Source organism: Dromiciops gliroides, chromosome 2 (genome assembly GCF_019393635.1).
Source record: "Dromiciops gliroides isolate mDroGli1 chromosome 2, mDroGli1.pri, whole genome shotgun sequence".
Taxonomy (NCBI): Eukaryota; Metazoa; Chordata; class Mammalia; order Microbiotheria; family Microbiotheriidae; genus Dromiciops; species Dromiciops gliroides.
In genome coordinates this window covers 678641196-678668875 of record NC_057862.1, presented here as the reverse complement: position 1 = coordinate 678668875, position 27680 = coordinate 678641196, and the positions used below count along the sequence as shown (strand labels likewise).

At 50.0% G+C, this 27680-nt stretch overlaps 2 protein-coding genes across 4 annotated transcripts in view; both read left to right on the top strand.

Moving 5' to 3' along the window:
- Positions 1–15657, top strand: part of RAB11FIP5 (RAB11 family interacting protein 5) — a 54625-nt gene extending 38968 nt beyond the window's left edge. The window contains exons 4-6 of one of the 3 annotated variants that reach the window (XM_043986600.1): positions 4–1932; positions 12617–12803; positions 13301–15657. In XM_043986600.1, the coding sequence (XP_043842535.1) occupies positions 4–1932; positions 12617–12803; positions 13301–13513 (2329 nt within the window). In that variant the 3' untranslated portion in view covers positions 13514–15657. The remainder of the gene's footprint in view (positions 1–3; positions 1933–12616; positions 12804–13300) is intronic. The other 2 variants (XM_043986601.1, XM_043986602.1) reach the window with 2 other exon arrangements.
- Positions 15658–17874: 2217 nt separating this feature from the next.
- SFXN5 (sideroflexin 5) overlaps positions 17875–27680 on the top strand; it is a 216136-nt gene continuing 206330 nt past the window's right edge. The window contains exon 1 of the mRNA XM_043981949.1: positions 17875–18024. Coding sequence (XP_043837884.1) covers positions 17935–18024 — 90 coding nt within the window. The 5' untranslated portion in view covers positions 17875–17934. The remainder of the gene's footprint in view (positions 18025–27680) is intronic.

The following is a 27680-nucleotide window of genomic DNA, read 5'->3' as shown; positions in this document are numbered from 1 at the left end:
CAGTGGCTCGCTGGTAGCGGCCCCCACTGTGTCCTCCCCGTCGGAGTGGGACGACTCCTTCAACGCCTTTGCCGCCAGCAGGCTGCCCTCCGATGCTGGGTGTGGATTCTCAGCCCCAGCTGCAGAGTCAGGGCTGTTGGAGCCAGAGCCAGGAGCCTGGGGAGCGCCCCGGACCGGCGGTGACAATGTGGCGATGACAGCAGAGGCCCGAGAAGACCCCAGGGGAGGGGGCAGCAACTCGGCATCGACCCTCGAGGCTCCCGGCCCCCCGAGTCCTGATGGCTGGAGTGTGACTGCTGTGGGCTGGGAGTCCCCTGTCCTGCAGGGCCCCAGCCCATCCTTGTCAGCCAGACAGCACTCCCTAGGGCAGAACACAGAAGAAGGAGAGGGCCCCTCCCGGGCTCCGGAAACAGCCCCCGAAGCTGCTTGTCCCGGTCCCTTAAGGAGAGAGAACAGTGGCCAAGAGAGGTCCTGGAGCCCAGGAGCCTCCGAAGAGCTGGAAGAAGAGACTGCGGCCCGGGAGAGCCAGCTTTCCCAAGAGTTGAATGTAATTACCGATCTATGGTCGTCAGAGATGATAAACATCCCTCCCGTGTCTAAGAGCCCCCCTCCCATCTCAAAGAGAAACTGGGAGCAAGAAGAGAACCTTTGGGGGCTTCTGGATGAGCCACCCTCACTCTGGGGGCCTGACTCCCCCTCTCCAGGAGACCCAGCCAGAGAAGTCTTTTCACCCCCCCTTGAACAAGGGGAGGGGTCCCCTGCGTCCCAGCAGGAGTCATCTGAGGAGCTGAGGCCTGGGCCGCCCCCACCCAAGCCACCGCGCCTTTTCACACCCTCGAATTCCCAGAATGAAGAGAGAGATGTGAATCCCAGGGGGCCTAGCAGAGAAGGGATGGAGCTGCGTTTCGAAGACATCTTCCCAAGCCTCCGGGCGCTCAGCCACCGGGATGAGATGGAGGGGGCTGACCTGGCTCCACAAGAGCTGGACACCCTCCGCTCTGGCAGCCGCTGGGAGCCGCTGCCTGAGCCGCTGCCCCTGCTTCCTGAGCCCGGCCCTCCACCAGCTGTCCCGGAGCTCCCTTCCCCATCGCTGGCCTCCAAGCACACTGCTGACCGGGGGCAGCCTCTCTGGGCAGCTGAGGAACCAGAGTCAGGGCATCTCCCAGATACACCTGAGCCCCCGGGCTTCCTGGCCGCCGCTGACCTGGGGCAGCCTCTCTGGGCAGCTGAGGAACCAGAGTCGGGGCATCTCCCAGATACACCTGAGCCCCCGGGCCTCCTGGCGGCCACTAACCTGGGGCAGCCTCTCTGGGCAGCTGAGGAACCAGAGTCGGGGAATCTCCCAGATACACCTGAGCCCCCGGGCCTCCTGGCCGCCGCTGACCTGGGGCAGCCTCTCTGGGCAGCTGAGGAACCAGAGTCGGGGCATCTCCCAGATACACCTGAGCCCCCGGGCCTCCTGGCCGCCGCTGCTTCAGTGAAAGAGCCTATCTGGGATTCCAGCGGTGACGACGATGACACCTTGAGCCCTTCCTTACCTCACGGGAGCCCGGCCTCCACCATCCTGCCGGCCTCACTCCCCGCCACCGCAGATGAAGCATCTCCAGCGCCCCCCAGCCTAGAACTCGTGGCCCCTCAGGACCCCACCCCTGCCCCTCCCCTCCCTCCCCCTCTCCCTTCTCCATGCCCAGCCACTAATGTGAGCAGGAAGCCTGGCCAAGAATCCCTCTCTCTGCATGGAAGCCGGCCCTTATCCTTCTCTACCCCGGCCCTGGCGGACTTCCCCACAACCCGAGGCCCCTTCGAGTTCCCCTCGCCCATCGAGGGCTCCCCGAGCCCACAGTGGGGCATCGAGACCCCTTCCACCCTGCTTGCGCTTCTGCCCCTGGAGACACGACCAGCTGAGGAGCCTCCGAGCCAGCGCGGCACCAGGTGAGGGCCGCCCCCTCTTGGGAAAGGGGGATGGGCTACTGTTCAGAAAATGAGGGCGCTGGGCTAGATGGGGGTCCTCTGTGTGTCTGAAGTTAGAAACCCCTCAGCTTGGCCCGAACCCAGCCCACGGTGGGCGGGCTGACGGCCCGTGTCCTGGCGAGGGAGGACCAGAAACCAGGGTGCAAGTGGGTCTGACGAGAGAGGGGCCCGAGGGTGCAGTCAAGGCCAGGCCTCTGGGGAGGCTGCCTCGGTGGCAGCAAACTGGCATTTTGGTGGGGCTGGCTGGTGGCACGGACAGGACAGGGGGCCCTGTGCCCTTGAGCAGCTCCATGGCCTGGGCTAGGCCATGTGTCTTTGGGAGCAATACTGAAAAAGCCCCATAGATGGCGGTGCTGTTCCACCCTACTTTTTTTTTTTTTTTGGTGGTGTGGTAGCTCTTTCTGTGAATCTTTGTATGCCTTTTTCCTCTCCTGTTCCCCTCTCTCCCCTTCTCCCCTCTGCCCTCCACCTCCCCCCCTTCATTTTACCCCCCTCCCCTTCCTTCTCTCTCCCTCCATGTGCTTGCTGGGTTTCTGATAATTGGACTGGATGACTGTTGAGGTCCTCCCAGCTCAGATTCTGTGGGATGGTCCCTGTTGGGGGTGGGGGTGGGCAAACATGTATGGGACAGATAAGGATCCCACATTTGGTAGGTTTTGTCGCCAAGGGATCCCTGCAGAGTTGGAGGGAGAAGTGAAGCCAGCTAAGGCTTATGGGTGTATCAGAGAGGGATGAGTTTGACATCCCTGGGCAAGTGTATGCTGGGGGAGTAGAAAAGGTTCTGAGTTCAAGTGTCAGCCCTGCTACTGTCTGTGTAACCTCTGGGAAGTTCTTCAGTCTTTTTCAGCCTCAGTTTCCTCATTTGTCAAATGAGAGGTTGGTGATGCTATTCAAGGCCCATTCCAGGCCTCTCCTATGGTCTTATGCCTTACAGCGTAGACTCCAGTGGCAGCTTCTGCCCTGTGGGTGAGGGCTTTCCCTAGGATCATCTTGGGTCTCTTTATGTGGCTCCCAACCTGCCCTGGAGTTTGTTAGGAAAGAACAGTGGTCGGGACTCATTAGGTGAAAGGGAGGGAGGAGAGCACTGGCTCTGGAGTCAGGAGGACATGAGTTCAAATCCGGCCTCAGACACTTAACACTTACTAGCTGTGTGACCCTGGGCAAGTCACTTAACCCCAGCTGCCTCACCAAAAGAAAAAAAAAAAGAAAGGGAGGGAGGTGAGAACAAGCATTGAGGAAGCACCTCAGGTGTGCAGGCCCTGTGCTAAGGGCTTTGATCCTGAAGGAATGTGGAGGGGCTTGGGGAGCAGCTGGCTTCCAAGCTTATGATTCCCCAAGTCTCAAAGTAGGGGTGTCAGAAATGGACGGGACCCCTGTTGGACTTGAAGGTTGACTGAGCAGTTCTCTCCCAGGGACCCTGAGGGGCAAGGCAGGTGGGTGCTCATCCACCCACTTTATGGATGATGCAGCTGAGGCTTGGGGTGAGAAGGGAAGCTCAGGTGTGGGGCTGCCCTTTCTTCCAGCACAGGATAGTGCTCTTCCTGCTCTCCGGCCTTCTTTATTCTCATGACCCTGGTGTGAGCTTGGGGCCCAGCTGGTCTAGCCGTGGACCATCTGCATCTGGGGGAAGACAGTCTGTTTGGCTGAAATGATCTTTGGCATTCCTTTCAGTTGGACGTCTGACTAATTTTATCCCGCATCTGTGATAGAAGCAGCATGGTCTGATAGGAGGGGAGCAGGCTTCGAAGTCAAGAAGGCCTGGCTTTTGATCCTGCCTCACTCAGACTCACTTGGGGGCACTGAGCCAAACTCTGGGGGCCCTCGGCCTTCTCTCCTTATAAACCCAGTTTCTGATCTGCATTGGGAGAGGAGATTTGTACAAGGGCATTCCCATGCACCAAAGGAATCAGAGATCCAGACTAAAATTTTAAAAAAATCTCTGGTGGTTAATTATTTCCGAAAACTCCCTCTGAGATGATCCCCAGTTCATCATGTCTGCAGCTTGTTTGTACATAGACCTTAGCGTGTCTCCCCCATTAGACTTTGAGCTCCTCGGGAGCAGGGACTTCATTTTTTTACTTTTGTTGTATCTTCAGCTCTTAGCCCAGTGCCTGGCACATAGTGGGTGCTTCAGAAATGTTGAGTGACTGAGTGACTGACTGACATGCACCGTTTTGTTTGGTCCTTATGCCAGTCCTGTGGGAGAGGAGATAGGAGCCAGTCACAGGAACAGTACTAAGTATTGGTGATGCAAGGAGAGTAAAAAACCATCACAGTCCAGTAAGGAGACAACATGTAAACACTTGTGTGTAAATCTTAGAGGGAAGGCACTAGCTTGGGGGAACCAGGAAAGGCTTCCTGCCTCTTAGCTGAGGAAGGAGAGCTTTCTAGGCCCAGGGAGCAGCCGTGGAAGAGCCCAGAGTTGGGAGATGGAGGGTCAAATGGAGGAAGAAAAATGGAAAGGCTGGAGAGGCAGGAGCCGTCCAGGCCAGGGAATGCTGGCCGTGGGGCTTAGATTTGACCCTAGAGGTCAGAGGGGCTTTGACAGCCGAGTGGTGGGTGAGTTGTAGTGGTGAGAGATGGGGACGCGGTCAGGGCAGGTCCTGGGGCCGAGCCAGGACCAGAGTTCAGGGCTTCCCTCCCACAGCCAGCCTGGTGCCAGGCTTAGCCCAGAAAATGTTGGTGGAGGCCCTTCTCTCCGACTTCTTCCATCGCCAAGTGGGCTTCATCAGATAAAAATTAGATAAAGTATTCAGTGCTTCCTCTGTTTCAGCATTGTGCTGAGCCTTGGTCAGTCAGTCAGTCAACAAAACCAAAAAATGTCAGCTCTTGAGGGACTTACTGAGGGAAGACAGCACAGAAGGAGGCGAAGAGAGGAGGAAGGCACAGTGATGATAGCCACGTCTAGACCAGCTGTGGCCACTAGAACCACATTGGGGCACAAAAGTCACCCTGTAAAGAAGGAAGGCAAGTGAGTCAAGAGCTGAGCCCAGATAGGAAGAAGTCAGCGTGGCGGGCACGGGTCCTTTCTCAAATGGAGGTTCCCAAGAAGAACTCTCTAGTCAGAGGAGGCCGCCAAGGGGAGTGCTACTCCAGCCTGAGAAGGCAGGTGCAGAAGGCCAGAGAGTTTGGTTGGAAGACCCAGGACCCCCTTTCCCTCTCCCTCTTCCTGCACCTCCTCCTCTAAAACATAGGCTCTTCCTTCTCAACTACACAGAAGTGAAAATGGAAGAACAATCCTTCTCTCTCTCTCTCTCTCTTTTTTTTGCAGGGCACTGGGGGTTAAGTGACTTGCCCAGGGTCACACAGCTAGTAAGTGTCAAGTGTCTGAGGCTGGACTTGAACTCAGGTCCTCCTGAATCCAGGGCCGGTGCTCTATCCACTGAAGCGCCACCTAGCTGCCCTGAACAATCATTCTCACAGCCTCCTTTCAAAATGAAGCCTGGAGTCCATATCCAAGTCTTGCCTTGGGCAAGACCAAGGACGGGTCGTCTAGTCTGTCAGAGGCATTTATCACCTGTGGGGCTTTGGCCAAGTCCTCCAGTCTCTTCATTTAAAGTGGGGGGTTGGGGGGCAGCTACGTAGCACAGTGGATCGAGCACTGGCCCTGGATTCAGGAGGACCTGAGTTCAGATCAGGCCTCAGACACATGACACTAGCTGTGTGATCCTGGGCAAGTCACTTAACCCTCATTGCCCCACCAAAAAAAAAATAAATAAATAAAGTGGGAGGTTGAGCGACATGATGTCTAGGGTCCCTTTTGATCTTTGATCTATCACTTCTAGGTTTGCAAATAGTATATAATGGAAAAGACAGAAAACCAAAGGACCCCGAGTCTAGCTTGCTCTTCTGCTGTTCGGTCCCCATTGAATTTTTCAGTCATGTTTGACTCTTTGTGACCCTGTTGGGGGTTTCTTGGCAAAGATAGTGGAGTGGTTGCCATTTTCTTCTCCAGCTCATTTTACAGGTGAGGAAACTGAGGCAAACAGTTCAGCAACTACTTGCCCGGGGCCACACAGCTGGGAAGTGTCTGAGGCTGGATTTGAATTCGGGTCTTCCTGTCTTCAGGCTTGGTGCTCAGCACTGTGGCCCATCTAGCAGAACTGAGAGCCCTATTTCCATTGTAGTGTGGTATAAATCAAGACTTCTTAAACTTTTCACTCTGGACCCCTTTTCGCCCAAGAAATTTTTCTGCAACCCTGGATATCTAGGTCTATAAAATAGGTATACATAGTCTTCTACTGTCGCCAAATTTTTTGTGACCCCATGTGGGGTTGCTTTGGTATAAATCAGTAAGTCAGTAAGCATTGATTAAGCACCAGCTGTGTGGTAGGCACTTAGCTAAGTGCTGAGGACACAAAGAACAGCTCCCAAGGAGCTCACCAATAGACAGCAGGACAAGAGGGTCGGGAAAGGTGGCATTTTCGTTGGGACTGGAGGAGGTCCGGGAGGTAGAAGGGGCCAGAGCCTCGAGATGGAGGGTCTTGCTCACAGCCAGAGTGCTTGGGGTGGTAGGTGTAAGAAGGAGAGAAAGAGAGGAGGGGCCATCTTTGGACCCCAGACTTGAGAGGGTTTTCTATTTGATCCTGGAGGTGATGGGCTATTTCTTGAATGGGGTGACATTGCTATCAGCATTGCTGGTGACCGGAGTCTTATCAGAGGTAAACCCTGAGCAATCCTACCTCCTCCCACTTGAACTGACCGTCCTAGTCATAGAATGGAGGCAGTATTTGGTCCAATGCCCTCATTTCACCAAGGAAGAAAATACCTAGAGAAAAGACTTGTGCAGGACCACACAGATCCTATGTGACAGTCAGGATCAAACCTGAGGCTTCCATTCTCCCAGACCTCTTGAGCCATCTCTCCCCAGCTGCCTCTGCTTCTGCCGTCATGGGTGCAGTTTCAGTAACTGCCACTGGGTGGCGCCTCCGTGTCGGCGCTAAGCTTCTTTTTAGTTGGCTATTGTCCCTGTCGTGGTGCAGGGAGTTTTCCTGAGCCCCAGTCCAGCCTCAGACATTTCCTAGCTGGGTGAACCTGAACCATGCACTCATTGCCGCTTAGACTCAGTCTCCTCCTCTGTAAAATGGGATAATAATAGCACCCACTTTCCAGGGCTGGTGTGGGGATCAGACAAGCTCATATTTGTCAGGTGCTTTGCAGACTTTAGAGCATTATACAAGTACCAGTTATTGTTCTCCTCACATCAAGCCGGAGACTCTCTGAGGGCAAATTCCACTCTTTGCTTCTAACTCTGACCTCAGGGGCCAATCAGAATGCAGTCTAGTTAACTCTTCTACCAGGTGGCCCTTCAGATACAAGAAAGGAGGCCTGCACGTCTTCTCTTGTTCCCAGTTCCTTTCCTGATCGCATCGACTTCATTTCGAGGTCCCTCCAGATCCGGGGGTGTGTTCCTCTACGTACTCTGCGGTTTATCAGTGTCCCTTCTAAAGTGTGGTGCTCAGAAGAGAACGCGTAGTTCTCCAGATGTGGCTCATGGGCTCGTCTTAACTTGTTCAGCTTCCAGATCCCACTGTTGCCTCAGATTGGACAGGTAGCCTAGAAAGCCCAGTCATTCTCAGACAAGCTGGTATCTGGTATGGGTGAGGCTGATTATTTGAAGCTGTAGAAGACTTTACTTTTCTCTCCAACAGACTTAGCTCAGTGTTGTGGTCTGCTTGTGAGATCTTTTTGGAGTGGAACGCTCCCTGGATGCATGGCGATGGATTTAGCCTTAATGTCATCTGCAGATGCTTGCCGTCCACAGGCCTTCGTTGTCATTCATTAAAGTTTTCCACATCTGCAGGCTGGGCGGGGGGGATTTCCTGCCAAGCTGATATTGGACCGTTAACAACCGAGTGACTGCTTTTTAGACCTGACCACTCGGCCCATCCTGAATCCACCTTGCTGGACAGTTGTGTGGCCCACATCCAAGCATGTTTTCCACAAGAATAGCATGAGAGCCATTGTTAGCGGCCTGGCATGTAGTAGTTTTCAAGAGTTACTCACATTTCCCTTGGGTGTGTCTCAGCCCCGGTATAGCAGAGGTTACACTTGACCCCAGATTTTCCTAACTTTGAGGCAGGCTCTTTGTCCATTGGCTCTTGCTGGCTCAAAAACCTACAGAAAAGTCGACAGATTCAGAACACTGCCACTTCCCCGGCCACATTTTTGGCTATTTTTTTAGGGTTTTTTTTGGTGGGGCAATGAGGGTTAAGTGACTTGCCCAGGGTCACACAGCTAGTAAATGTCAAGTGTCTGAGGCTGGATTTGAACTCAGGTCCTCCTGAATCCAGGGCGGGTGCTTTATCCACTGTACCACCTAGCTGCCCCTGGCCGAGTTCTTGGATAAGTAACACTGTCACCAATTTTTCTCAGTGAAATTCAAATGGAATAATTTTCTTATGCACTTATGCATACCTGAAAAAGGCATGTGTGTGTCAGCCTCAGCCATGGGTTAAGAATGAAGCCCTCTGGTGTCGGAACACCTTAGGCAGGCAGGGTGGCATAATGGGAAGAGCCCTGGCCTTGGAGTCTGGCTACACCCAGCTGGGTCTCTTGTCTCTGACACATATCAGTCATGACCTTGGTCAAGTTGCCCAACCCTCCATTTCCTCATCTCTGTGATGGTGATGAACCAACCTGTTGGTGCCTCCTCCTGGACTGTTCTGAGGGTGCCTTTCCCAATTCCTCCAGCTATTAGTAACTAAAATCATTTTGCACTTCTTCCTCCTTGTTTTCTATTGACTTGTCTGTGGACATCTTGTTCCTCCCACCCACCCTGGGAGAATATAAGCTCTTTGAGGGCAGGAGCTGTTGGGTCCCTGGCATGGACTGTGCCAGTCGCTTCACTTGATCCAAATCCCATCCCTGTGGCTAAGCAGGGCAGAGGAAGAAAGGAAGGCCAAGGGAGGGGAAGTTGTGGGACTGAGTCTGTGCTGGGAGTGAGCAGAGCAGCTAGGATGTCGACCCCTCTGTTCCTTCATTAGACATTCTGTGTTCCTTGGGCCTGTCACTGCCCACTTTCTGCTCCTGGCCCCAGCCTGCCCTGACACTTTCTCCTTAGTACAGTCTTCTGTAGGAACACTGCCCTGGGCCTTCAGTAAGAAGGATCTTTTCTTATTCAGTCATGTCTGGTCTGTGACCCCATTAGGGTTTTCTTGGCAGAGATACTGGAGTGGTTTGCCATTTCCTTCTCCAGCTCATTTTACAGATGAGGAAACTGAGGCAACCAGGGTTAAGTGACTTGCCCAGGGTCACACGGTAGTAAATGAGGCCAGATTTGAACTCAGGAAGATAGGTCTTCCTGATTCAGGCCCAGTGCCTGTGTACTACAGTGCCACCTACCTCATTTTCCCCATCTGTAAAATCAGGGAGGTGCACTACCAGGCAGCCTTGGAGGTCTCAGCTCAGCGTTGTGATGCCCTAACCTCTTTGGGCCTTATTTTCCCCATCTGTAAAATTGGGGGCTGGATGGGACAGCCCCTGAGCCTCTCTATTGGCCTAGATTTCCATCCCAATGATCCTTTTTGGATAAGATCTGTGTCCTTCCAGCAGGCACCTCCTCCCCCATCAAATTTCATTGCTGCCTGTGAGATTAATTGTTCATTCCCTAACTTGGTGCATTTGTGTCTGGATATGCGAGACCTTGCATCTGGTTGTATTCTTGGTTCTCTTGGAGTTCTTCCACTGCTTCCATTGTTGCTCATCTCCATGGCATCCAGCATACTGTACACAAGCCATTTGGCTCTTCAGTTTGGTTTGTTGGCTTTCTGGGTTTTTTAACTGCACACCTGATTCATTGATCTGTTTTCTCTCTTTTCCACAAAACTGGTCAGACATAAACATTGAGCTGCTTTGGAGAATTGAGAGGTGGAGTGGTTTGCCTGGAGTCACATGGCCAGTTTGGGTCAGATGGGGGACTTGAACCCAGGGCTCTCTGACTCTTAAGTCTTGCTCTCTATCCAGCATACGATGCTGCCTCTCTGGATTAGATTTGCTAGTCAGACAACTAGCAATTATTAGTTGCCTACTACTTTTGGCAAAGTGGATAACAGAACATTTGGCTTTGTGTCAAGATTCTTCTTCCTGAATCCAAACTGCCTCACTTACTAACTGTGTGACCCTGGGCTAGTCACTTCACCCTGTTTGCCTCAGTTCCCTCATCTGTCAAATGAGCTGGAGAAGGAAATGGCAAATATACTCCAGTATCTCTGCCAAGAAAACCTCAAATGGAGTCACAGTCAAACACGATTGAAAATGGACTCAACAGCCTTTGCCAAGCACTATGCCAAGCATTTAGGATACAAAGAAAGGCAAAAGTCCCTACCTTCCAGGAGTTTGCAGTCTTGTGGGGGGAGACAACACACCAAGAACTCTGTGAGACAGGATGTGCACGGGACGAACGGGGGACAATCAATATAGGGAAGGCCCTCGCATTGAGAGGGCTTGGGAAAGGTTTTCTGGAGAAGGTGGGATTTTAGCTGGGCTTGATGGAAGCCAGGAGGGGGGATGATGAGGGACAGCCGCTGAAAGTGCCCAGTCAGGAGATGGGAGTTGGTGGTTCAAGGAACAGCAAAGTGATCATAGAGTGTGTGGAGTGGGATGCAGTAAGGGGTAAGAATCCTGAAAAGGTGTGTGTGAAGGCCGGGTTATGAAGGGCTTCAGATGCTGCCCAGAGCATCTTGTATTTGTTCCCAGAGGTAACAGGGAGTCCTCGAGTCTATTGAGAAGGGGGGGAGGTGATAGGATTGGACCTGCATTTTAGGAAAAGCACTTGGGTGGCTGAGCGGAGGATGGACTGGAGTCAGGACAGACTCGAGGCAGGCAGTCTCCAGCAGCTATTGCAATAATCCAGGCATGAGGTGATGAAGGCATAGACTTGTAACAAAGTAAAATATTTAAATGTATTGACTTTTATAGTAGAACTTGTAACTTTTTATATCTCTAAAATTTTTTTATGACATTGTATCTCTTTGTTGCAATCATGTAAAAAAAAATAAACCATGATTTGGCATTGAGTTCAGAAGAGTTTGATCCATATCCCTTAATTCTTCATCACCAAACCATATGGGCCCACTGGAAGCAAAAAACAAACAAACAAAACTCCCCCAAACTTTTTTCTTTTTTTTTTTTTGGTGGAGAGGGGAGTGGAGTCGCTGTCTTACAGTTTAATGAACTTCCCTGTATTTTGGAAGCTCACTTAGGCTTCTACTGGACTACTGTTGTGGTATGGAGCTTTGAATGAAAAAGTGAGGTTCACCAGTAAAAATGACCTTTTTCTAGTCTTTAGTATTTGAGTCTTTATGTAGTCTAGCCTATGACAGGTATTTTTTTCTTCATAGCAACAGTTGGCAACTTGTAAAACCGGTTTTCTAAGTGTTCTTTTAGTTTTAAAAGCCTGGGACACAGTACTCTAGCAGAATCAATAATGCCTTCTAACCATCAGGTTCCTCTTTGCTTGTTTTCTGAGGACTAGTTCATTTCAGGACAATACTTTGTTTTTCCTTTTGAACCACATTTTCCTTTGGGCCTTTGTGCATCTAGTACCACCTCATCACAGGCTTTGATGATCTTGAAATGCTTGATTTTCCCACACCAACATCCAGTGCAATATCTCTGATGGTCACTGAAGTGTGCTCTTTAAAAGCTACAACTTTTGCACGTATCCTTAAAATAATATTCCTTTTTAAGAACCACACAATTAAAAATGAAGTCATGAAATATGTGCACGGTACAAAATCCGAAACTTAACTCACAGAACACTAAAGGTGGAGAAATCAGCCCAGTCTGGCTTCATGTGGCTAAGGTCAGAAGTTCTAAGTCCAGTGGTAGTAGAAGCACACACCCATGAGAGCCTGTCAGCATTGTTTGTTGTTCCGGGTGATCTGCACACGATGATCGCTTCTTAGTCAATGTTTGTTGGATGCAATTTAATTGTTGTTTTAAACACATGATTAAATGCCCCTGATGCCCCTTCTGAGATTCAGTGATTGTGTTTCCGAAAGGTCCTGGAATATTTTATTGATGTTCTCTCAGAGCCTTTTTTTTTTTTAGTGGGGCAATGGGGGTTAAGTGACTTTCCCAGAGTCACACAGCAAATAAGTGTTAAGTGTCTGAGGCCGGATTTGAACTCAGGTCCTCCTGAATCCAGGGCCGGTGCTCTATCCACTGCGCCACCTAGCTGCCCCTCAGAGCAGTTTTAAAACATGACTGCCCAGATAAAATTGCCACTTCCTCCTCCAGATGATGCCATTGCTTTTGGTGTGATTTCCCTTCAGAGGACCACCTTTGAGGAAGGGTCCCCAGGATGGTGGAAGGCCTTATGAGGAGGGCTTTCAGAACTGGCCGGGTCTGGTCTGGAGCAGAGAAGTCTTGGGGGCTGAGATAGATAGTCTGGCCAGCGAGAGGGTTGTGTTGGGCCGCAGAAGGCAGGAGCAGGAGCAGGAGCAGGGGGTGCATTGCCGAGCAGAGGCTGTCTGCTGTCTGGAGGTGGAAGGGGCTGGCTTGGAAGGGTTGAGCCTGGGCTGGTGACTCCTTGGGTTATATTATTGTGAGTGTTGTGGTCCAGGTGCAGAGAGGGCTGGAAAGCCTTTAAAGCAGCATCCCATCAAGGCCCCCTCTGACAGCTCTCCCCTTGTCTCCCCAGCCCTCACCCTGTGAAGCCCCTCAGCTCGGCCCCACCAGAGGGGGTCGTGGACAAGAAGCCACCTCGCTCCAGCCTGAGCTCAGCCCTGACCAGTGGGTTGGAGAAACTCAAGACAGTCACGTCAGGCAGCATTCAGCCTGTGGCCCCCCAGGCTGACCAGACAGCGGAGTCCAAGGTGAAGCTAAAGGTGAGTGAGCTGAGCTTGGGCTGGGGCGGTGGGGCCCAGTCTTATCCTGACTGGACCTAGCAGCCTCTTTTTTTTTTTTTTTTTTTGGTAAGGCAATTGGGGTTAAGTGACTTGCCCAGGGTCACACAGCTAGTAAGTGTCAAATGTGCAAGGCCAGATTTGAACTCAGGTCCTCCTGAATCCAGGGCTGGTGCTCTATCCTAGCAACCTCTTCCTCCTAGGCCCAAGGGGGCTTCCTCTTTGGTCCCTCTGGAGCCACTGATCAAAGCCCCCACCCTTGGGGCCTCATGGCAAGCGCCCTTGTTAGCAGACACCGGCTGTGCATGCCTGCTCCAGCCCCTCTCTCCCTGCCACAGCCTGGGCTGCTCCCTCAGTTTAACTTGAGTCCTTGCACAGATGGATCCCTCAGAACAGAAGCTCGCTGAGGCCAGCCCCCATGGGTGGGGTCGGGGGAAGGGCCTGGCTGCCTTCACTCAGACCTTGGCTCTGCTTGGTAGCAGGACCCCTCGCAGCCTGACCAGTCGGCCAGGTACTACCACCTGACCCATGATGAGCTGATCGCCCTGCTCCTGCAGCGAGAGCGGGAGCTGAGCCGCCGCGACGAGCACGTGCATGAGCTGGAGAGCTACATCGACCAGCTGCTGGTGCGCATCATGGAGACGTCCCCGACGCTGCTGCAGATCCCACAGGGGCCTCGGGCCCCCAAGTAACGCCCCTTCCTCCATCCCTGGCAGGGGCTCACAGGCACACCCACACCCCCCCACCTACAGACACACACAGACCCCCACAGGCCGGTGGTCTTCCCAGCAGAGAGTTTACAGCGGATGTGTAGGGGAGTCTAGGTCCCCCCCTGGCAGGGCAGGAGCCAGGGCCCCAAAGGGACCTCTCTCCACTCCCCTCGGAGCTCTCCCTGCTGCCAGGGACAGAAGTATGAAGGGAGGAGGCCTCTCTGCTTGGGCCCATTGGGTTTGGGGGCTGCTGGGGCTGGGGTCAGGGTGTAGTCTTTCAAGGACAACATGGGGCAGTGAAGGGGGTAGTGATCCTCCCTCTCCCTGTCTGAACACAGTTGTTCCTACCCCCTGCCCCAGCTGGAGTGACCCACCTCCCACTCCCCTGCCCCAGTTACTGCCAGCGTTACCTCCTGGAAAACAAGCTGCCAAAATGTGAGCCTGGCAGCCAGCCGGCTCCTCCATCACAGTGCGGCTGCGCTCCCCTGTCCCCCCACCCCCATGTGTGTCTGTGTGTGTCTGTGTGTGTGTGTGTGAGTGTGTGAGGCCCCGAGGTTCAGTTTGGGGGAGGTGGAGAGGCAGCTGTGGCTGATGGGTGTTCTTTGGGTCAGCTTATTTAGGGGAGGGGTTTGGGTTCTGTCATTCCTCCAGGCCTCCCCCCAGGTCTCTGAACCCAAGCTTCCTGTCTCTGGGGTTCTTCTTGGATCTGTCTGGGTTTTGATGTTTAAAAGCTTCTCTGTTCTCTGCTTACCCGTTCAGATGCCAAAACTCTGCAGCCCAGCGGGGTTTGTACTTAGAAAAAAAAATCATTAAAATGTCAAATGTGCCTTGTGGGGAGGGGCCCAGGCAGGGGTCTGGACTGAGGTCCACCTGCCCCGCCTCCCTTTCCATGATGGGCACCCCGCTCCTCCCTGCTGAAAAGAAGAAGGGGGGCAGAGGCTCCTGGCCACCCCTGGCCATCTGCCTGCATAACTCTGAGCACCTCTGACTCACCTCTCCAACCTGGAGCTGAGTGTGAGAAAGGGGGGGGCACAGGAGGGAAGCTCGGGGAGGGATGGCCCAGGAAATTGGGGAAGGGGCTAGTAATGTTTGATGCCATTCCCCCTCCCCCCTCCCCCTCTCTCCTCCATGAATTACTAAGCAGCAGATGAGTGCCCTTGAGACTCCCACTGAGCTGGGTGCCCCCCTCTTCCGCCCCCTCCCCAGTTATTGCTGGCCTGCCCCTGCCTCCCACCCTCCCTCCCTCTCTCCTAGCCAAATTGTCTCATTGGAGGCACTGGGATGCTGCACTTTGGGGAGGGAAGTTCTCAACTGCCCCCCACCCCCCCTTGCCAGCCAGCCAAGCTGCTATTCTCGCCCTCCCCACCCAGCTGCCTTAGTTAACCGGGCTGTGTTGCACTTTAAGCATTTGTTCTGTGTCCCATGTCCCCCAGTTGGCCCCCCCCTTCACCTGGCAACCCCTGGGGCCTGGCCTCAGCCACCTGTCCTCCTGCCATCTTTGAGCTGACCCTCTGGGCAGGTGCACTGGGGCAGCTTGGAAGGGTGGGAGCCTGGGACCCTGTGTGGGATGGCAGGCTGAGGTGGGTGGGCAAGGCTGCTCTTGGTAGGGCTTGAGTCTGCTTTTGGAGAGAGGAAAGCCCTCTGTGGGTGTGTGTATGTGTATATGGGGTTTGTTTTGGTGTAGGGATGAGTCCCTGCAGATAAAACCAGTGTCTTCCCCTACCCAGTAGCCTCTCTCAAAAACCCCGTTGGAGTCATTCACAGCCCTGATCCTCCCCCTCCCCCCACCATGGAGCCTGCAGACCTCCAGGAGAGGGAGGGTAATGAGGAGGTAACTCCCCTTCTTGAGGCCCAGCCAAGGAGAAAAGGACCCTGACCTTGCCTGGGCTTTGGGAGGGGGCCCGAAGTCCACAGCCAAGCCACAAGGTTTGGCATTGAAACCCAGAGTTCTTCTATGTTGTCTTTTTGCCCCTGGCCCCAGTTGAAGGCCCCAGGAGAGGGAGAGAGAAGGGGGAACATTATTTTGCTTCACTGTTTGTCTTCCTTGTTGCAGTTCATGTTTCTAAAGAGCTTGTTCTTTGCGTTTTAAGCACTTTACAAAGAATAAAAATTGGATTCCTCTATGATGGGTGGCTCTGTCTAGTTACTGGGTCGAGGGTGGGGTGGCTCAAACAGACCATGGGGGAGGAAAGCAGCTGGCCTGTGCTACCTCTGGGGGCTGCCCAGGATGGTACAACAGCCTGACAGGTCACACCAGACTTCTTGCACCGGCCATGCCAGGTGTAGGGGGCACAGAGCTGGTCCTCACCATTGTACACGCCAGGAGACTGAGGCACTTGGCGGTTCAGGGGAGGGTAAGAAATGTGCTCAGGATCACACTCCTAAGTGTGGGAAGCAGGGAAGCAGTTCCAAGACCATCAGACCACACTGCCCCCATTTCCCTGTGAGCCATTGTCATGGTCAGACAACCACTGAGATTCCTCTTTTTGATTCGTCCCTGGGCACAGGACCGTGTCTTGTCAATCAGTCCACGTGTCTTCATTTTTGGTTTGGCATATGTAGATTCTGCCGTCTGTGGCTCATAACAAATAATAGCTAACATTTATGTAGCGCTGAGATGTGCCAAGCATCTCATTTGATCTTTACAACCACCCTGGGAGGGAGGGCCTATTGTGATCCCTGCTTTACGAATGAGGAAACTGAGACACAGAAAAGGGGAGGGAAGTGAAGTGACGGACCCAGAGCATCCAACTAGTAAGTGTCCCCGGCTGGCTTTGTACTTGGGTCTTACTGAGGCCTGGCCCACACTCTGGTGCCCCCTGCTGCCTCTACTGCGTTATGGTAGGCAGCGTAGAGCGTGGCCTATTGGTATGGGCAAGTCTGGGGTTCAGCTCTGTATTTGATGCTGTGTGATCCTCTGGCAACTTTTCAGGGTCATTCAGTCCATTTACTAAGTTACAGGCAGGGTACCATCTACCCCGTATTTGTATTGATGAACCCATGATGTCACAGACTCCAAGAACCAACACGATGCTACAGAGCTGCAGGCCCCTTAGACACTCTAGTCAGACTCCTTCCCTTACTTTTCAGGCAAGGAACAGACCCAGAGAGGTTGTGTTAGCTCAAGGGCACACAAGTAACACCTCAGAGCTGGGAGTGTAACTCCGGCTCTCGGCCTCTGAGGTCCAGCATTATTCAAGTCAGTAATGGCATACTCATCGTGTTTCAGGCCCTGCACTATACCCAGGGTGGGATGCAGGAGAGCCCCAGGGCCCAAGGAACAAGACAAGAAGCAGGCCCACTGCCCATTAGCAGAGGCGTGCCCCAGGAGTCAGTCTGGACCGGAGGGTCTTAGACTTTTTTTTTTGGTCATGGACCCCTTCTCAGAATGATTTTTCTTAAGTTCACAAAATAAAATGCATGGGATTACAGAGGAAGCCAAGGGCTAGCGAAAATAATGATGCATTTCCCCCTCTCCCCCCAAGTTCATCATTATCATCGTCGTTGTCATCATAGTAGTTATATGGCACCTACTACAGGGCTCGGCATTGAACCAAACACTTTATACATAGTATCTCTCCTGATCGTCACAACAGCTCTGGGTCGTAGGTGCTAACCGACATTTTACAGTTGAGGAAACTGAGGCAAACTTAATTGACTTGTCTGAGGTTGCACAGGAACTATCTGAGGCAGAATTTGAACTCGGGTCTTCCTAACTCCAGTCTCAGATGACAATTCACTGGTGAAGAACCCTGGGTTTAGAGGCTGCCTAGCTCCCTTTGAAGGGAAGTTGCTTCTAGGCCTGATTCTTTTTTCCTTGGACACCACAATTAGAATGGGAACTCCTTGAGGGGAGGGAGGTTTTGACCACAAAGTAGATGCTTCATGAGTGTCTGTTGGCCTCACACACCTCTCACCTCCATACCCACCGCTGCCTGCGAGTTAGCCTGGGAAGTCTTAGTGGCAGTGGCTGGAGATGACATTGACCTTATAGGAGGTCATAAGAGAAAATCAAAGTTTGGGGGCCATCAAAGGAGCTGATGGGCAGGTCTTTGCTTTTGTGCACATAAAATCTAGCCAATGTGGCCATCTGTTTCAGAGTCATCAGACAGACCCTGCCAAGGTACTGATAACCACACTTGGCTACCCATACCAAGATGGCCGCTGGTGCAAATCCCCAGCCCCCATACTCTGTGGGAGACGCTCTGGCCTCTCTTGGCTCCCCACTCTATGGTCTTTTCCCGGGAGCATAGGTAGAGGCGCAGGAAGAAAAACTACGTCTTCCACAATCCCCCGCACCGCCCTGACGCTGCGGTTGGCTGCAGCCAATGGGGAGAGGCGGCTGCGGCGGGGGCCGAGGAGGGACATTTTAAAAGGGCCGGGGATTGCAGGCATCAGTGGCCATGGCGGAGACTGCGGCGGCGGCAGCAGCGGCGGAAGCCGCCTCGACAGAGACCCCTCCTTTCCAGCTGGGCAAGCCGCGCTTCCAGCAGGTGAGGACCAGGGCGGGACGGGCTGCTGAGCGAGGGAGGGGGTGGCACGGGACGGGCGGCCGAGAGGGGGGCAGCGGCAAGCCGGTGTCTTCCCCCCCTCCCCCCAGCGCCGGGGTCTGCAGCCCACGGTCACCGGCACCAGCTGCTGCAGCCGCGGGGACCGTGGCCGCCGCCGCCTCTCTGCCATTGGACAGCAGGGTGGGCGGCCACTCTTTCTCTGGCTTCCTATTGGCCGCTGGTTCTGTCGTTCTCTAGGGGATGGCTCCGTCCACTGACAAACTCCCGAGCTGCCCTGTGATTGGTTGGAGCGGGACCGGGGCGGGATATGATTGGAAGAAGGGATTGGTGGGTCCAAGGGGGTTCTCCCTGGGCTGCGGAGCCCGGGACCCGAAGGTGACAAGTTCAAATCCCACGAGCGGATACGACTTTGCTACTATGTAGCTATCTTTGGACACTCTCTCTCTTCCAGCTCGGGCCAGGCCCGGCACATTTAGGGCTGGCCGACTCGAAATCCCGGGGCTGCAGCCTGAGGATCACTTATGCTAGCTTTGCCGGCGCAAGGTTCTTGATACCTCTGGATGCCTTGATCTGGCCAGTGCCCTTCAGGGACCCCGGGTTGAGCCCGGGATTTCGCAAGCAGCCCCGATGATGTGACCCTGGGTCTGAGCATTGTCTGGCCTTCCTTTCCTTTCTCTGGGTGGTCCGGTTCCTGTGACCCCATGTAGTGCTCTCAGGGTGGAGAGTAGGGGGCTTTATTTTGGGAAGGACCGCTCGAGGAGGAGTTGTGTTGAGTGGTAGGCAGATTTACTCCCAGAAGCCAAAAAGGGGAGTGGGAGGTGGTGGTGGTGGTAGAGGAGGAGGAGGAGGAGAATAATGCTGAGTCATCATCTTGAACCAGCACGCCAAGCTGTAAACCTGATTGTCTAGTTTCCCAGAGGAACGTCTCAAAAGTAGCCTCTGCGGTGGGGACAAAGGACAGTAACAGCAGAGAGGGTGGGTGAGGGGAGCTGGGGCCGACCCCTGCCTGCCTGATGCTTGGTAGCCCAAACCCTTAGCACCTTTTCATCTCAGAGGGCCTCCCTGCACCCTCTTCCTCCCTCCTCCCCCCCACTCTCCATCCTTTGACTGGGAATGAGACATCCCAGTGGTATGGGGGAGTGGGATGAGCACATCCTGAGAAGATATCCATCATAACCCGTTGGTAGCTATTAACCAAGGGGATGGAAACAGGAATAAACTGACCCCTGTTCAGGTTATCTCCTCCCTGCTCTCAAACCAGAGAAGAGACGGATGTGTGTGTGTGTGTGTGTGTGTGTCTTGGTTTCCTTCCGAAGACAGGGAGGTTTTCAGAACTGCACCCTGGGACTTCTTCAATAAGCCTTCCATTTGCAGGCATTCTTGAGTTTTCAGCATTTTGCCAGCTCCCTGAGGGGTGAGCAGCTGAGATTTCTCTCAAGGAGTAAAGGAGAAAACAGACTTCCCTAAGAAAAAAAAGCATCCAAACACCAAGATTCTCCTGAGCTGAACTTGAGGGTTGTTGAGGATAGAGGAGAAAATGGGAGAAGCCAGATTCTAGAGAGACTGGAGAAAGGAACTCAGAGGTAGAGTGCCCAGGGGCAGGTGGAGGGGGGTGGGGGTGGGGCTGCCTTGCCTGGGATTATTCATGGAAGGAAGGGGAAAGGGAAGGCCAGGAAGAGACAATTGATTTATTAAATAGGGGAATGGGTGGCTGTGATGCCTTGGGGAAAACTCCAAAACTAACTCAGTTACTCCTTCATGGGTTTTAAAATACATTTTTCTGGGGGCAGCTAGGTGGTACAGTGGATAAAGCACCAGCCCTGGATTCAGGAAGACCTGAGTTCAAATCCAGCCTCAGACACTTGACACTTACTAGCTGTGTGACCCTGGGCAAGTCACTTAACCCTCATTGCCCCACCAAAACCAACAACAACAGAAAACATAAAATACAATTTTCTGGCTTTCTCCCCAAATAAGACAAGATGGCCTGCATAGGACCTGCTAAGATGAGACTGGAGTCTATCTCCCTGCCCTTGTGGGAGGAGGATGAAAAAGATAAATTGGTTTGCAAAAGGAGCCTTAGTCACTTGGGGCAGAGAGACTTTCTGATCAGACATCAGAGTATGCCACTGCATTACTCACTTGTTTGGTCTTTTAAGAAGATGGGCTGGGGGCTGCTGCCCTCCCCAGAGAAAAGGCCATTTTCTCTCTGGGCCCAGAAAGCCTGTGTATGGATCTTAGGATCCCAGATCTGGGACTGGAAGAGACCTCAAAGGTTGTCTTGTTCCCCTCCCACCCCAAGGGTTTTACAGGTCAGAAAGAGAAAATAATTTGGCTTAAAGTCACACATGTAGTAAGTGGAAGAGCTCAGATTTGAACCCAGGTCTTCTGAGTCTAAGGCCATGGATTTAAACCCTAGTTGGTGCAGTGAGTAGAGCACTGGGTGGAGTGCTAGACCCAGGGTCAGTAAAATCTGAGTTCATATACCGCCTCAGGCCTGAGGGATTTAATTTCTGTTTGCCTCAATCTCTTCATTTGTAAATTGGGGATTATGATAGCCCGACCTCCTAAGGTTGTTGTGAGAATCAAATGAGATAATATTTGTAAAGCACTTAACACTGTGCCTTGCACATAGCAGGCACCATATAAATGTTAGCTATTATTACTAGAAATATTTGGAAGCAGTGGAGACAAAATGACTAGAATTCAAGGAACTCTGAAACAGTGGTCATTCACTATAATTCAAGTGCTAGGAAGTGCCTACTATGTGCCAGGTACTGATACTAGTGCCCCTACTATGTGTCAGGTACTGTGTGAGGGACTGGGAATACAAAGGGGGAAAAGCCCCAAACAATCCCTGCCTTCAAAGAGTTAATGAAGAAAACAATATGAACACTAATAAATGGATCTAAACTATGGGGACATGGATTGGACTTGTGATGTCACTGAAATAGGGAATAAAACTCCCTCTACTAAGGTGTAAGGCTAGGTCATTGAGTCAGGCAATTAACCACATTTTGAAGTGTTAAAATGCTAGTCTCTGATAACTTAATACAGAGGTGTCAGAAAGGCCCCTAACATTCCCAAGTGTCACTCAAACCAGATTAAATATAATTGGAAAATATTTAACAAAATAAATAAAAATACATTAGAAAAGAATGTGAATATGTAGTTTTCTAAGTGAATGTGCAGCTCAAAGGGATTCTATTTGAGTTTGACACCATTGCCTCAATTAACAATAGTTTCTAAAAACTAATGAAGTGTGAACAATTCATTGTTATCAACTGATAGTCATAGGGAAAATCACACTGGTGGGGGCCCATGAGCTGTGAATACTAAAAAAGACATATTTCTAGCTTCTCAGGGTTAACTCTGAAGGGATGCAGTAGCTGCCTTTTTGGGACCCAGCCTGCCATCACCAGTCAGGGTTGGAAGAATAGCTTCAGCACATGTGCTACATTTGCAGTTTGGAGAGCTGGCCAGGGTACTGAGATATTCAGTAACTTTCCCAGGGTCGCAAGGGCAGGATGTGTCAGAGGTGACGCTTGAATTCAGGTCATCTTAACAGAAGTTGGCTCTCCATCCATTATGCCACACTGTCTTTCTTGTTTGTTTTTGTTGTTGTTGTTGTTGTTTTGTGAAGCAATTGGGGTTAAGCTACTTGCCCAGGGTCACACAGCTAGTAAGTGTTAAGTGTCTGAGGCCGAATTTGAACTCAGGTCCTCCTGACTCCAGGGCTGGTGCTCTGTCCACTGCACCACCTAGCTGCCCACTGTCTTTCTTAAGTAAATACAAAATATACAAACATAATTTCAGGGTTGGAGGAGGCCAGTGACCCCCTGGGGAGATCAGGAAACACCTCGCGTATGAGGTAACACTTGAGATGAGTCTCAAAAATAATATCAATTGGGGAACTGTGTGAAGGGATAGATTGGAGAGAGCAGAGACTAGAGCCAAGAAGAATCAGCAGAAGGTTATCACATTAGTCCGCATGAGAAGGTCTGAACTAGGCTGGTGACCATTGGAGGGGAAAGAAGGGGACATATATGAGAAATGTTGTGTTCAATTGTATTGGGTTGCTTTTTTTGTTTGTTTTTTAGGTTTTGTTTTGTTTTTTGGCGGGGCAATGGGGGTTAAGTGACTTGCCCGGGGTCACACAGCTAGTAAGTGTCAAGTGTCTGAGGCTGGATTTGAACTCAGGTACTCCTGAATCCAGGACCAGTGCTTTATCCACTGCGCCACCCAGCTGCCCCCAATTGTACTGAGTTGTGGAGATAGAAGTAACAAATTTTGGCAACTGATTGGGTATGGAGAGCTCAGGTTTACTTCAGAGTTGTGACTTCAAGGATGCTAGTGCCCTCCATGTCTCTGTGGATTTGTGGGGAATGAGAATGGGTTCTGTTTTGTTGAGTTTGAGATGCTAATAGGATGGACACCCAGGAGGCAATTTTGGAGGCACTTGGTGATAGCAGATGGAGCTCAGAAGAGAGACAAGGATTAGATGCATCGATTTGAGAATTTTCTGCATAGAGGTAGCAGTTAAAACAATGGGAGCTGATATATTTGCAAAGAAGGGGAGAGGGAGGCCAACAAAGGGTCCTGGGGTATTGTTGTTCAATCACGTGCAACTCTTCATGACCCCATGGACCACAGCACATCACCCCCATATATCCTCCACCATCTCCCAAAGTTTATCCAAGTTCATGTTCATTGTTTCCATGACACTATCTATCCAAGCCATCCTTTGCTGTCTCCCTTTTTCCTTTAATCTTTCCCAACATTAGGGACTTTTTTATGAGTCCCATCTTCTCATTATGTGGCCAAAGTCTTTAAGCTTCAGAATTTGACCTTCCAGTAAATAGACTGAATTAATTTCTTTAGGTATTGACTGATTTGACCTCCTTGTAGTGCAAGGGACTCTCAAAAGTCTTTTCCAGCAACACAATTGAAAAGCGTTGATTCTGTGGTGCTCAGCTTTCCTTGTAGTTCAACTCTCAAAGCCATACTTTGCTACTGGAAAAACCATAGCTTTGTCTACAAAGACCTTTGTTGGCAAGGTAATGTCTCTGCTTTTTAGTCTGCTGTTAGACCTTTGTTGGCAAGGTGATGTCTCTGTTTTTTAGTCTGCTGTTCAGATTTGCCAGAATTTTCCTTCCAAGGAGCAAGCATCTTTTAATTTCATAGAGTCTTGGGGTGCATTTACACAAAGAATGAAGGACATGGATGATAATCCAGCAAAAAAGACTGAAAAGGAACAGACAGGTAGGAAATAATGAAAAGGAAGTACAGATTGCAAGTCAGCAGAATTCATAGGGCCCCAATGAAGTAGACAAGGCCAACTCACTTGACACATCAACTACATTGATGACATCACACTTTTTTTTTTAAAGAGATATAGGAGAGGCAGCTAGATGGAGCAGTGGATAGAGCACTGGCCCTGGATTCAGGAGTACCTGAGTTCAAATCCGGCCTCAGACACTTAACACTTACTAGCTGTGTGACCCCGGGCAAGTCACTTAACCCCAATTGCCCCGCCAAAAAAAAAGAGATAAAGGGGCATTATACCCACAGGTACCATTGACACTGAGAGAATGGCAATATTATGCAACTATTATGTGATGGATGGTTTGTAACTAATAAGCTATTAAACTTTAATGAATTTAACTCTCTAAAAAACCAAGTTCATAGATCCTATGAAATCTATCCATGACCCCATGGTAAGGGTGGGAATGTGAACCCCTGTGATAAATAAAACACAAAGATAAACAAGAAAAAAATTTCGGACTTGTGGATTTCTGAAGAAACTAAACTTAGTAGTTGTGTGGAGAGAATTGAATGAAACAATCCAAGAAAAATTTGTTTTTCCTCCCAAATAGGAGATTCAAAAAATCCTGTTCCAAAGTACAAGTAAATCATAAATACATTCAGAAATGTAGAAATGAATTAAAACTATATTTAAGAATCATAGTCAACAAGAAACAATATGAACAAATGATAATACTCTCTGAAGGCTAAAACATGACTTGCTGAATAATGCTTGGGTTAAAGAGCAAATCGTAGGAACAAAGCAGTCCATTAAAGATGATGACAATATCAGTAAGCATATCCGAATTTCTGGGTCAAAGCCAAAGCAGTACATGGAGGCAAATTCATATCTCGGAATAATTATGTTGACATAAAAGAGGAAATTAATTAGCGCTTTGTAGTTAAAGAAATGAGACAATGAACAAAGTAATAACACACAAAATAAGAGATCACAAGAAATCTTTAAAACAAGAGAATGCATCAAGTAAATAGAAATAAAAGAAAAATTGTTACTAGCGAGCACAAAGAGGTAGTATTAAAAGAGCCTAATGAAATTTTATGCCATTGGGATATTTAATCCCAAAGAAGAATGAGAAAAACTAGATGATCAAAATTGAAGGGAAAAAAAAAGGGAGAAACCACAATGAATACAGCAGAAATAAAAAGACTATTATGGGGGGCAGCTAGGTGGCACAGTGGATAGAGCACCGGCCTTGGAGTCAGGAGGACCTGAGTTCAAATCTGGCTTCAGACACATAACACTTACTAGCTGTGTGACCCTGGGCAAGTCTCTTAACCCCGATTGCCTCACTAAAAAAAAAAAATTAAAAATAAAAAAAATTAAAAAATAAGAGACTATTATGTGCAGCTTTTTGTAATAAAACCTAGACTATGAAAATGTGGGAAGGATATTTACAAAAAAATGCTTGATTGGGTCTGTGAAGAGTACATCATGACCCATCCCTGCCTGTGTACCCCTTCATGCTCATGTCAGTCAGTAAACAAGTGCCTACTATGTGCCAAGCATTGTGCTAAATGCTGCAGATGATACAAAAAGAGGTAAAAGACAGTCCTTGCCCTCAAGGAACTTACAATCTAATGGAGGCGACAACAAGAAAACAAATATGTACAAACAAGCTATAACCAGAATAAATTGGAAATAATTGACAGAGGAAAGACACTGGAATTAAGAGGGGTTGGGGAGGACATCTTTTTTTTTTTTTTGCAGGGCAATGGGGGTTAAGTGACTTGCCCAGGGTCACACAGCTAGTAAGTGTCAAGTGTCTGAGGCCAGATTTGAACTCAGGTACTCCTGAATCCAGGGCCGGTGCTTTATTCACTGCACCACCTAGCTGCCCCCTGGGGAGGACATCTTGTAGAAGATGGGATTTTAGTAGAGATTGAAAGGAAACTGGGGAGGTCAGTAGGTAGAACAGAGGAGGGAGATTTTATTCACATCTTTCCATGAGTTTGCCATAGAGAATCCACCTAATGAGTAGCAGGCCTGTCTTGCTTTTATTTGACATCTTGGAAAAATCCCTGAAACAGAGGACCATCCAGTCATCATTCCCATTGGCATTCCTTGCTCTTGCCAAGTGATCTGCGCAACTCTTTTTGCTCATGTGTTTCTTCTATGACATCTTTTATGTGGCTTCTTCCTTGATTCTGCTTGCAGCCCCCTCATGCCCAGTATGTGAATGTCCATTGCCCTTTTGGTGGTCCTCAAGAATTCAAAAATACCCAATTTGACAAAACAGGAAATAAGCAACCTCAATAAATCCCATTTCCAAGGGAGAAATTAACCAGGTCATTTAAGAACCACCACATGGACACTGGGAATAGATGAACATCATCATTCAAAGACAAACAGTCCCTATAGTGTATAAACTATTTTCGAAAATAGAGAAAGATGGTATTCTCCCATGACTCTCCTGGAGGCACATATGGTTCTGATACTGAGATGTGGTAAGGTTGAGGCAGAGAGAGAAAATTATAGGCCAGTCCTTTTGTATCCTATTGCACATAACCCTCAAAAGTTATTACCTCTGAGGCAGCTAGATGGCGCAGTAGATAGAGCACCAGCCTTGGAGTCAGGAGGACCTGAGTTCAAATTTGGCCTCAGACACTTGACACTAGCTGTGTGACCCTGGGCAAGTCACTTTACCCCAATTGCCTCACCAAAAAAACAAAACAAAACAAAAAAAGTTATTACCTCCAACCTGAGGCCTTCTTCTCTGATTCCCTCCAGTTATAGGTGCTCCCCACCCCTACCCTTCCCTCATCACCCCTCACTGAAATTATTCTATATTTACTTTGGCTGACCTTTGTCTTTACTTATCTATTTACCTGCTATATTGGGTACATATATAATGCAAGCATATTGAGGGCAGGGACCGTTTTGTCTTTGTCTTTGTTTCTCCAGGGCCTACCTTGTATGCAGTAGGCATTTAATAAATGCTTGTTGAGTTGAATCAACCTGTGATTCCTTCAGTTGATCCATTAATCTATGATTGATTCATTCACTGAGCATCTGATTTGTACCAGGCTTTGGGTTAATGAGAGTTAATCCATGTGGATCACCTTGTGAGAGACCCTAGTCCTGGGCCTCTTGGGAATCTTCCCTGGTGGGGCACCTAGTGTCCTCAGGACCCTTGTCCAGATCTCTTGCCATTGCATGGATGGAGGCTTTGGTTCTTCAGAGACTGGCATTGTAGCCATAGTCGACACTGAAAGGATATTGCTGTATTTGTTTTGGGAAAAGAGAAATTGGGGGTCATTAAAATCTGCTGTATGGCTGACCCAAAGTGGTCTAGCCTGTCCTCTTCCTAATTCACACTGGGCCAGGTGTTCCAAGATGGTGATACTCAAGTTCCTCACTACCCACAGAGAATCCCTTGTCCATTTGGATTCTCTACTAGACATAGATATGTTTCTTATATATATATATATATATATATATATAGTTTTTATTACATACACTATGATTAGACATGTTATGTGAGTTTGAACCTGTGATTTTCTAGACCAATGTAATTGATAAATATCCATATGCAATGTTAAAATACTATCCAGGGGCAGCTAGGTGGCACAGTGGATAGAGCACTGGCCCTGGATTCAAGAGGACCTGAGTTCAAATCTGACCTCAGACACTTAACACTTACTAGCTGTGTGATCCTGGGCAAGTCACTTAACCCCAATTGCTTCACTAAAAAAAAAATACTATCCAGTAAAATAACTATATCTATACACACACACACACAAATTTCCTATAGAAAACACTCAGTTTTATACACATACATGTGTGTATATGTTTATGTGTGTGACTCAGTATGATCAAGTAGGATTTTATGTCAAGAAGCCAAGGAAGGCTCAATAATAGGAGAATATTCAGCATAGAAAATCTCCCCCTGCCTCCCAACCTTGTTGTTGTTCAGTTGTGTCCTACTCTTCATAGGTTTTCTTGGCAAAGCCACTGGAGTAGTTGGCCATTTCCTTCTCCAATTCATTTAACAGAGGAGGGAACTGAGGCAAACAGGGTTAAGTGACTTGCTCAGGGTCACACAGCTAGTAAGTGTTTGAGGGCAGATTTGATCTCAGGAAGAGGAGTCTTCCTGATGCCAGGCCAGGCACTCTATCCACTGAACCACCTGGCTGGCCCTCCCCTCCCCACCATCTACGTGAGGAGCTCCCATTGGGGAAAATCCTTTTACGGCAGCAAATCAGCAACTCTAATGTGGTTTAGAGTGACTATATCACTAACCAAAGGTTCAAACACATAAAAAAGTCATCATTATATCAACAGTTGCAGAAAAAGGCCCTCTTCAATGACAACA